The 11,581-nt window shown below is 36.1% G+C and overlaps 1 protein-coding gene across 4 annotated transcripts in view; it reads left to right on the top strand.

Moving 5' to 3' along the window:
* LOC106462220 (ras-related and estrogen-regulated growth inhibitor-like) overlaps positions 1-11,581 on the top strand; it is a 106,368-nt gene that overhangs the window by 51,475 nt on the left and 43,312 nt on the right. For 3 of the 4 annotated variants that reach the window (XR_002611188.1, XM_022389419.1, XM_022389418.1), the window contains exon 2: positions 7,279-7,335. The exons of the other annotated variant lie outside the window; for it this stretch is intronic. Coding sequence is in view for 2 of the 3 variants with exons in the window: in XM_022389419.1 (XP_022245127.1) it covers positions 7,279-7,335 (57 nt within the window). In the remaining variant the exon portion in view is untranslated. The remainder of the gene's footprint in view (positions 1-7,278; positions 7,336-11,581) is intronic. 4 annotated transcript variants of the gene reach the window in all.

The raw sequence follows: 11,581 nt of genomic DNA, 5'->3' as shown, positions 1-11,581 counted from the left end.
TCTGCATATATGTAATTCTACATTCATAATCTTTCTTTTATCAAAGTACCAGTACACTAGAGTTTCTGTTTCCCTGATGACATTATAATATAACCTAAATATCCCGTTAAATGCCAATCTTTATCACAGTGAAAATGTTAAAACTTCACTTTAACAACTGAACCTTAAACCTTGTAAATGGTGCATGCTTTGTTGTCAATTTCGTGAAACATTCAGCGCCACTGAAAGCACATAGTACAAAGAACATAAAATAAGGCTATAGTTTTAAAATATGAATTTTCTCTTACAATAACTTATTACAAGTAATTAAAACAAAAATAATAGGCTTCCGTTGCCTTTGGAATATTTTTACGTGATTATTACTCTGTGTGTGTGTGTTTCTGTACCCAATTCATATTTTATGCATTTAAAAACCAATGAGTCAGTTTCATGTAAAGCAGAAAGTACCCCAGAGCGATAGGATGTGAAATACCGTATGTCTAAGGCAAATATAATTAGGCCTTCTTTAGTTTGTGAGATTCTGCACTACTTTATATTTTTGTATTACAGAAAAGAAGCTGCTATTACTTGGGTTTCGTTAAGAAAGTACGTTGCTTACATGACTTTTGAATTCTCGTGTCCCTATTTGTTAGGAGATTAGGTAGTTCCGCAGAGATAGAAACTGTCATATCCCTATTTATTGGCAGAGAGTTAGGCAGTCCCACAGAAATCGTGTCTTTACTTGGCAGAGTATTAACACTTTCAATATGGGCTCGGTCAATTTGACCAATCACGTGACCTTTTTGTACTCGTTTAAGCAGTTCTGCAAGAATCGAAACTGTTGTGTTCCTTCTTGGCAGAGGATTCACAGAAATCGAAACTGTTGTGTTCCTACTTGGCAGAGAGTTAGGCAGTTCCACAGAAATCGTGTCTTTACTTGGCAGAGTATTAACACTTTCAATATGGGCTCTGACAATGGAATGACCTTTTATTCAATCAAAATCTTCTGCCCAAAGTGGATCCATAAGCTACATTTTTCACCTTTAATAAATATTTACTAGCGAAGGATTTCCCTCCTAACTAGGAAGGAATTGTTTTTCTAAGCAGAAATGTTAAGATATATATATATATATATATAATTATTTACTAATCAGATAATTGTTAAGTGTTGTTGTTTTTGTTCTTTCCACAAAATAGTAACCATTTAAGCCAAGCTAGCGCAAGCAATTCTTACAAAACCGCAAATCTTTCACGAGCATACGCAGTTTGGTCTATTTTTTTTCTTTCTCGAATTAACTATAACAGATTGGGTGCATGAGCCGACGAGGTGGGAAGCAAGTACTTTGTAGCGTTTCATTGCTTTCGTAACTTTCCAACCATAACCTCAAACTTAAATACTATATCATCCAGAGCGGTTTTGAAATATGCATTAGTTTTAAACAACATTATAGAGTTAAAGACGCCACCAATTATTCTATGCCATTCGTGCCCAGTAATCAGAGAAGGAAAAAGCTAAGTACATAATCTGTATGTAGGTGCAACAATTGCTGACAAAATAAAATGTATTTGATTGCGCCTGAATGCCATGTCCTACGTGATCTACGTGCAAAAGGCAGCATTGTTGTCTTTTTACTTTTACGACTGAGCAATATGATCTGGCATTAAACAAATAAAACCTTGTGAGGCCTCACCTCGTAGAGGCAAACGCTGAAACAAAAGGTTCGTTCTAAAGCCATATATAAAGAATAAATTCACTTTAGCTCTTGTAATATAGAATAGAATGAATCTATAACGATATAAACGTTCTTGCTCAATTATATCATTGCTAAATGTTCAATGGCTTACAATTAAAATAGATATAAATGGACATGAGTCATGATGTGTGTTACGAGAACCCTAGAGTTACCACGTAAAACTGAATAGTGCAAACATATGGGGCGTCAGCTACAATTACCCACAACAAATCGAATGAGAACAAGCCGAGTGCAAATGTGTTACCAAGTGCCTTAAACAGGAACAGACCCACAACAATTTGTATATTAGTTATGTGTGGTTGGGATTGTTTTATTGTTGGGATTATTTTATTTAAGATAAACGCAGATAAACATTACTTTTTACTTTTTATAGTACGTTTAGGAGTTTCTGGTTATTATTCCAATGCGACTATTGATCTTTGCTTTCAACTCGTATTACGAACAATGATCACATGGAAATCTCTCCTGTGTTTACCATGGTTATAGGACAATTGCCCCTCGATAACTGCCCCCGTAGGAAAATTGCCCCCTAACAACTGCCCCCCCCGCAGTCATATCTTCTTTATATAACTTTGCGTAGTTCAACATTTTTACTTTATTACTATAAAAATAATTTAACATGAAACTTGTGTTATTTTCTGCTACTTAAACATGTGCTAACGTTATATAACCTTGCATAGTTCAACATTTTTATGTTATTACAATGAACAAAATTTAACGTGAAATCTGTGTTATTTTCTGCTACTTAAACATGTGCTAACGTTATATAACCTTGCATAGTTCAACATTTTTATGTTATTACAATGAACAAAATTTAACATGAAACCTGTGTTATTTTCTCCTACTTAAACAGTTTTAGATGATTCATTCTTCTATAAAATACAAGAAATATTTGTTTTGTTTTCCTATTTTAGTCAGTTATATTAACATAATATGATATGGCGGCGGGAGAGGGGGGGAGGGCAGTTATCCAGAGGGCAGTTGTCAGATACCGTTTACCACATAGACGAAATTTTATGGAAGAAATTATTGTTTAGATAAGAGTTAGCGCAATAAATTTTGCCTTAGATATTTTCTTTTTCAGACGAAACTGGCTTGTTCATTGTAATTGTAATAAAAATTGTCATTGTAGTCTTATTATTTTATCAAATTACGATAAAGCCTATAATTGGTTTGTTTATTTGTTACGGATTTCGCGCAAAACTACACGAGGGCTATCTATCTGCGCTAGCCGTCCCTAATTTAGCAGTAAGACTAGAGGGAAGGCAGCTAGTCATCACCACCCACCGCTAACTCTTGGGCTACTCTTTTACCAACGAATAGTGGGATTGACCGTCACATTATAACACCCCTACGGCTGAAAGGGCGAGCATGTTTCTTGTGACGGGGATTCGAACCGCAACCCGCAGATTGCGAGTCGAGCTCCCTAACCACCTGGCCATGCCCCCCCCCCCCTATAATTGTATTAACGACTACAAGTTTTGTTTCTTTGTTGTTAAACGCAAAGCTACATAATGGGCTATCTGTGCTGTGTCCACCATTGGTATTGAAACCCGGTTATAAACCTTCATACTTACAGCTGAACTAGGAGGAGGCACCGCTATAAGTACCGTTAAGATAATAAATGCATGTATATTTGAAACCTCACTTAAACTTTCCTAGCAAAATATTATTTGGCATTTACTTATTTATTTTATTCTATGAGCCAGTCGTGACCTAGTGATTAGAGTGCTCGGAGTATTAACCCGAGGATTCATGGTTCATGAAAACGCTCTACGCACGTTGAAGCCATGGCTGCACAACAAGATTGACTGTCAAATCTGAAGAGTTAACATGAGTGCTGTTGATTAGCTTATCAATTAGTTATCAGTTCAAAGTTAAAGACGGACCTCTGTGTGGCTTAGTTTAATATTTTTTCAGACTCAAACTGATTATTTTTTGTTACCTATGATTTTTCTATTACTGGTTTTTTAATTACTTGCGTTCAATCGAAAGGATTTCATTGTAAACAGTTATCCCTCTATGGTTTACAACCATAAATCCGGAATACGATTTTCCGCGGTGGACATAGCACGGATAGTCCCTTGGAGTTTGTAGAACTTCTAATACCAGCTAAAGTTTATGATAAATATACATTTAATTATTTCTTTAAGAATTATTAATTTTTCTTTCTCGTATACTAATGCCATTACATTAAACTTGACAGTAGTTTTGTTGATTAATTAGAAAAATTCTCACTTCATGTGTAATTATAGAGAGGGGAAAATCCCAACTAATTTAGAAAATGAATCACCTCAAAAATTTGTGCCAGTTCCACTAACAGCAACGCACGATGTATTTATTATGAGACCATACTCATCTATCTCTGACTGGGACAACTTACTGCAGTTGCCTAATCTGTTCCCTTACCATCTGTCAGCTTTCTTATGGGGCAGACAACAGCTCGTAATTGTTGGTTCTACTCAGTTAAATGTTAAGACCAGCTAGAACAGATCGTTTTTCTGTACTTTTAGAGCAATGGTAAGATCCGATGAACTTGTAATGTTTCAGTTATATGATTTTTTCATTTTGTTTAACCCAAACTGGAGTTTATTACGAGGCATTTCTCTTAATGTAAATAAATTAACGACCTATATCTCCATAATATGTTTTTATTGACTTAATATTTCGCTATTAAAACTTCGTCCTACAAGTTCATTAATCCAGTTCAAACGCTGTAGGTTATCGATAGTGAACTTGTAGGAGTTAAGCAAGCCTTAATGGAGAAATATAAATAGAGTCAATAAAGATACATTCTGGAGAAATAGGTCACTTTATTCACATTAATAGAAATGCTTCACTTATATGTGCTCTCCGTCTAAATTGTTAAACACTAAATCTGTGGTAAACCGTTTTACACAGCACCTTTCTTCCGTTGTAAATTTGTTGCCCCCCACCCAAAAAAAAACAACAACAACTACAACTATAGAGGAAAAAGTAGTTTTCTTGTCAATTTTTTACTGATATTCTCTGTTGAAGAATAATCATCAAGCATATGAGCTGACTCCTCGAAACGGGAAGTTCGAAAATATTTAGCTAGTGAAATTTAATGTGGTAAAAACGAACAAGGGAAGAAGAGGGAAACACCATTTGGTTCCTCGTGAAATCAGAACAGTTCTAAAGCAAATGAAAAAATAGATACACTTAAATGAAATCAAAACAGATCAAATATGGAAATTAAATGTTAGAACGAACAGAAACTAAAATCTTACACTTCTTCACGCCCAGAAGTACGAATAATAGAAAATGATATTGAGATAAAGGAAGAGAAAAAAGATAAGTCACAGAGCATCTTCTTTATCCATTTGCTAACTTTAAAGACCAAAACTTCTGGAAAAACATAAAGCCAACCTAGGAAAATGGCCTCCCATCGGATGGCTGTAAGTCAGTTAGTTACCAATAAGCAATTATCCACCAAAAATGACCCGGAAAAGCGACTTTGCCTTTGATAGGTAGGTCAGTCACTAACAAGCAAGTCATCCACTAACAATGACCCGGAAGGTGACTTTGCTTTTGATAGCTAGGACCAATCATCAACAGGCAAACTATCTATCAAACCTAACCCGGAAAGCGACTTTACTTTTGATAGCTGGACCAGTCACCAACAGACAAACCATCTGCCAAATTAAACCAGTAAGTGGCTTCACCTGTGATAGCAAAACCAATCATCAACAGGCAAACTATCCATCCAACCTAACCCGGAAAGCGACTTTCCTTTTGATAGCTGGACCAGTCACCAACAGGCAAACTATTCGCCAAAACTGATCCGGAAAGCGACTTTATTTTTGATAGCTGGACCAATCACCAACAGGCAAATCATCTGCCAAAATTACCTAGAAACTGGCTTCACCTGTGATAGCAGAACCAATCACCAACAGGCAAATTCTCCGCCAAAACTGACCCGGAAAGTAACTTCACCTCTAATAACTCAGCCAATCACCGTGGTTGACACAGATCTATCCTGATAACTAAGTCAATCACCGTGGTTAACACAGATCTATCTTTCCAAATAACTATCGGGATGGTAAACATCTTTAATACTTTACAACCAATATATTATACATTACTATATATTTATATATAATGACAATGCCTTTCAAAAAACAAAAACTTCCTATCTATTCTACTTGTACTGACGAAATTTGAGCCGGAAAGGCGTTGACGTCATTTTCTAATTTGATATTTTGGATTACTTGACTTTCCGGAATGCAGAGAAAAAATATGATAATGTGTGTAGCTTATTGACTTTTACTCTATGTCTAGTACCCTGTTGGGCGAACGGTAAGTCTAAGGACCTACAACACCAAAATCCGAGGTTCGATTCCATGCAGTGAACACAGCAGATAGCCCAGTGTGGCTTTGCTCTAAAACAAACAATGTATAAACCTTCACTGCAGATGAAAAGTATAAATATTGACATTTACTCTTACTTACTAGTGCCGTGAGATTACGATTATCATTGGCTTCCGAAATCGCCGACATTCAAAGACCCGTATGAATACTTAATAATGTAGTTTAATGGTACTGAGGTCGCTTCCTGGTTTTTAGATGTAAGTAAAAGACGAAGCCTAACCTTAATTATGCCATGTTATTTTATTTCCTAATAGACTTATAATTTTAATATACAAAACGAAAACGTTAATCTCGTTCTCATTAGTATTAAACACACTTTCGTTTGGTAACTTCTTATACGCCTGATATAACTATAAATTGACTTGAAACCCCAACTTTGTAACGGAAACGTAAATAACAGAGTACAAGAATATAATCTGAATCTGATACATACCTTTACATACCGTGTAATACCTTTTTCATTAAACACTGTATATCGTTTATCACTTATAATGCGTTAATCAGACAGCATAAATCAAAACTCGAAAGCTCACGAGATCAATTCAGAACCCTCACAGGAAGAAACAGCCCAACTCCAGCCGTCTATCGGACCAGGCTTTTTTTAATTTTATTTTTTCCACATCAGTGTGTATTGCCTGTTTTTCTGCGCTACGATTTCAGCCAGTATGTATTCATTTCGATGTCACTAGAACTCTCATGTCTACCCCTTTCCCTTCCCTGGCAAGGCGTACCTTATTTCGAAAAACCCTGAGTGCCACATCTTTTTAACATGGCAGAAGCAACAACAAAAATAAGTGGTTCTAAAACGGGCAAGGACAAGAATATTGCGTGGAACATTTTGTCGTTAACGTAGGAGAATAAAAACGAATAAACCGACTGAGTACCCTTGACAATTTGTCTGAAATACAGAATATTGATGATAAACTTTTACGTCAGCTAGTTATTTAATAAACGGGAATCAAGGTGAAAGTAACAGGAATAAAACAGGGGAAACGCGAAACGACAACGTGATGCAATTTACAACACTCGCTAGTAGATTAGTTATAACTATGATAAAATATTTTCATAAGTAATGTAAGTCTTTTTTTTTTACTCTTGTTATTCCTTGATTTAAAAATCAGTTTGTGAGTAACGATTGAAATCTTTTTCTCAGCTCTTGTAGTGAGGTTTATAACCAAGCGCTTCATCTGGGAGTACGATCCAACATTGGGTAAGTGGAATTTTATCTGGGAGTACGATCCAACATTGGGTAAGTGGAATCTTTATTTGGGAGTACGATCCAACACTGGGTAAGTGGAATTTTATCTGGGAGTACGATCCAACATTGGGTAAGTGGAATTTTATCTGGGAGTACGATCCAACATTGGGTAAGTGGAATTTTATCTGGGAGTACGATCCAACATTGGGTAAGTGGAATTTTATCTGGGAGTACGATCCAACATGGGTAAGTGGAATTTTATCTGGGAGTACGATCCAACACTGGGTAAATGGAATCTATACTTAGGTGTACGATCCAACACTGGATAAGTGGAATCTTTATCTGGGAGTACGATCCAACACTGGGTAAGTGGAATCTTTGTTTAGGAGTAAGATCCAACACTGGGTAAGTGGGATCTTTATCTGGGAATACGACACAACACTGGGTAAATGGAATCTTTACTTAGGTGTACAATCCAACAGTGGGTAAGTGGAATCTTTATCTGGGACTACAATCCAACATTGGGTAAGTGGAATCTTTGTCTAGGAGTACGATCCAACACTGGGCAAGTGGAGTCTAAATCTGAGAGTACGATCCAACACTGGGTAAGTTGAATCTAAATCTGAGAGTACGATCCAACACTGGGTAAGTGGAATCTTTGTCTAGGAGTGCGATCCAATACTAGGTAAGTGGAATCTTCATCTGGGAATACGATCCAACACTGGGTAAGTGGAATCGTTATGTGGGGGTATGATCTAACACTGGATAAGAGAGGAATCTTTATCTGGAATACGATCCAACAGTGTATAAGTGGAATCTTTAGCTGGGAGTGCAATCCAACACTAGGTAAGTTTGTAATATTTAGTTGGGAGTACAATCCAACACTAAGTGAGTGTGGAATCTTTATCTGGGAGTACGATCCAACAATGGGTAAGTGGAATCTTTATCTGGGTGTATGATCCAACAGTTAATCAAATTGGCTTACACACAAAGAGAGTTTTTCCAACACTGAAACCAATGTTTCCTGATCTGAAACACTCGCTCAACTACGTAAGACGATGATATTTAAAATATAAAAGACTACTCAGTAGATACCTTATCTGACTACTCGTGTTTGATCATATACACTATGTATAAATCATATTTTATCTTCTGTTCCTTCTATGCATACTTATATATTATCATCCTAATTTACATAAGCATCCATTTCTTATACATTTTAAAGGCCTTCATGTATTACACATTGTTTTACAAAGTTCCATACTTCTAGAATATATATTTTATACATTGTTCGTTTTTCATTACGGTATATTTAGAATAGAAAGCATATACGAACAATCACATTAGATAAAATTCATTATTTTGTGGGATTTATTTGCATTATTCGTTAAAGATATCGTGTCCTATCTTTCAAAAGACGCTTTGTGTTTTATCAGAGATGCTCAATTGTCACTGGTTTAATATGGTATGGCTAAGTACAGTCGTTGATATTAACGTCGCTAATTAGAAACACAGACACAAAGTACGCTTACCACAGACGTTGCAAGTGAGCATTTGTTACGATTGATGTATGTACCGAGTAAAAGTGGTCAGTACACTGAGCCAATTTCTATCAAGTTTTTATGGGTTTAAAGTCAAACACAAGTGACTTGAAAAAGCAACACAGTATAATGGCCTATCAGGCACTTTAGCGTAGGACTAGCTTTTATCTTTCTGGCAGATGAAACGATAACGGGCTTGCGAACCTAATTAACATACTTAGCTAGCATTTGTAATAAATATCGAACCACGAAATGCATTTTCATTCAGTAAAGAAAAAAAAATACTACCAAAATTATAAACCATCCCTGGTTCTGAACTGAGAGATAGAAACTAGGCAACTAATCAACAGTACCAACCGCCAATTCTTTGGCTACTCATTTCTGGTCGAATAGTGGTATTTGACTGTCACTCTTATAGTGCATTCGTGGCCCCAAAGTGCAACGAACCGCGAATCACGAATTCTCGGATTCACATCCCGAGTAGGCTAACCACTGCGCCACGGTCGGTCTCAACTCTACTTCAGCTAACCTGATGTTTTCCGATTTCATCACTTACTTACAGAAAACGTCTAAGTCAGACCACCAGCGAGTGAGAAAGAAACCATATCATTGCTTTAAGTGCAATAAATATGAAGAAAACAACTTTTACAAGCGTTCGTTCATAATAAAATATTCAGTTGTACACTTATTGATACTTCGTCTTTCATTTATCTTCTTCTTTAGTCCGTTAAAAGTTCGATATTTGATATGTTTTCACTTGAACAGACAACTCGAGCCCTCAAACAGTTTATTAAACATTTCATAAGTTTCATTTTGTGTGTGTGTGTGTGTGTGTGACTCGGCATGTCCAGATGGTTAGATGGCTCGACTGGCAATCTGTGGGTTGCGGATTCGTCTCCCCGTCCCACCAAACATGCTCGCCCTTTCAGCCGTGGGGACGTTATTATGTGACGGTCAATCCCACTATTCGTTGGTAAAAGAGTAGCCCAAGAGTTGGCGGTGGGTGGTGATGACTAGCTGTCTTCCCTCTAGTCTTACACTGCTAAATTAGTAACGGCTAGCGCAGATAGCCATCGTGTAGCTTTGCACGAAATTCATAATAAACAAACAAACATTTTTTGGTATATTACTTGCATATTTCTGTACTCTATTAATGTTATGTAAACTATATCACCTCAAACTCGGTACTCACAAACTACACAGCGAATTCTTTAGACAAACTTACCACTATATGTTTTTCTTTATTGTAATGAAAGATCTTAACGTTTGTATAACCTGCATAATAAATGTCCATAATATATATATATGTTCTATTACAGAGAATAAGTTTCATTTGTAAGTTGTTTATCATAATTTCCAGTCTGGTTCTATCTCGTAATATTACTGGAAATTTATAATACAGATTTTATTCTTGTGTCCGTTTATGTTTGATTTTTTTCCGATTTAATATTTACCTTATACAAGTGATATGTTAAAGTTCTAGCAATACATGAATGTGTTTGGTTTTTATCATCCATTAGGATTCACACTAACCCTCACTTTGGGGGTTTTTAACATTACTTTTACTGGCCAATATATTCGATAAAATTGATTTAAACTGTCTTTTCAGGAAATATGTGGTTGAAACAGCAGATAAAATTGATTTAAATTAAAACAAGTCTTTTCAGGAAATATGTGGTTAAAACAGCAAATAAAACTGATTTAACTCGAGGCAACTGCTTATAGAAACTTATAATTAACGATGTGATATTGTTAGTAGTTTATAGCAAATTACGCTAGATGAGGAAATTACTACCAGTAGCTCTAAGTTCTTCTAGTTGGCTTGTTAACTTACCTATACTTAAGAGGAAACATTAACTAACATAAGTATTCGTGGTAAAGAAAGGTGTATTTACATAACATTCCGTTTACACATTCTAACAGCAGGAAGTGAATGTGTCAAGTGTATATATTGATGGTGGTATATAAATGCAGAGCCACGAAAAAGCCATTACGTTAAATTTATACTCCTGACTTTGATATCCAAAAAGGCTTGAAACACTTTTAGTTATTGAATGGATTCTCAGAATAAGAGCTACAATATTTTGAAATTTGAAGTCAAAATTACTTTGGCGAAGTTCTGCCACGTAAAAAGGTTTTGCATTCAAAGAAATAGCTCAACCAAACGAAACCTAAGGAAGTAAAGAACGGTTTCATGTGTATCCTATTAATAATTAACAAGTAAAAAATAAAGGACTGTGTAGCAAAGGGAACTGTTTGAGAATATTCCTACCGTTATATTGTTAGCATAATTAGTCTAACGATTAAGGCAAAGTGTAAGGTCAATTTGAAACAAATTTATTGGGCTACACTGTTTGCGTCCTGTTGCCACAGGAACGTACTTCGCGCATTTGGGCCGTGAGTGCACTATGAGAGCTCTTATCAAATTATAATATTTGGTCAGGCAAGAGTAGCTAAAGAGTTGGTGGTGGATCTGTTTATTACCTGCCTTCCTCTAGTCAAGCAGTTCAGAATTTGGGGACGAATAAAGGCAACTAGTGTGTTTTGAAGTTAAGCACAAAGCTGCACAATGGACTATCTGTGCTCTGCCCACCACGAGTATTGAAACACAGTTTCTAGCATTGTAAATCCGCAGACATACCACTGTGCCACGTGGGGGGGGGGGGGGGGGCAAGGTAGGTCCCTTATAATAAAATCAATAAATAATATTCAAACGT

The sequence above is a fragment of the Limulus polyphemus genome, unplaced genomic scaffold (genome assembly GCF_000517525.1).
Source record: "Limulus polyphemus unplaced genomic scaffold, Limulus_polyphemus-2.1.2 Scaffold1120, whole genome shotgun sequence".
Taxonomy (NCBI): Eukaryota; Metazoa; Arthropoda; class Merostomata; order Xiphosura; family Limulidae; genus Limulus; species Limulus polyphemus.
Note: the sequence above shows the minus strand (reverse complement) of the source record. Positions and strands in the feature narration are given on the sequence as shown.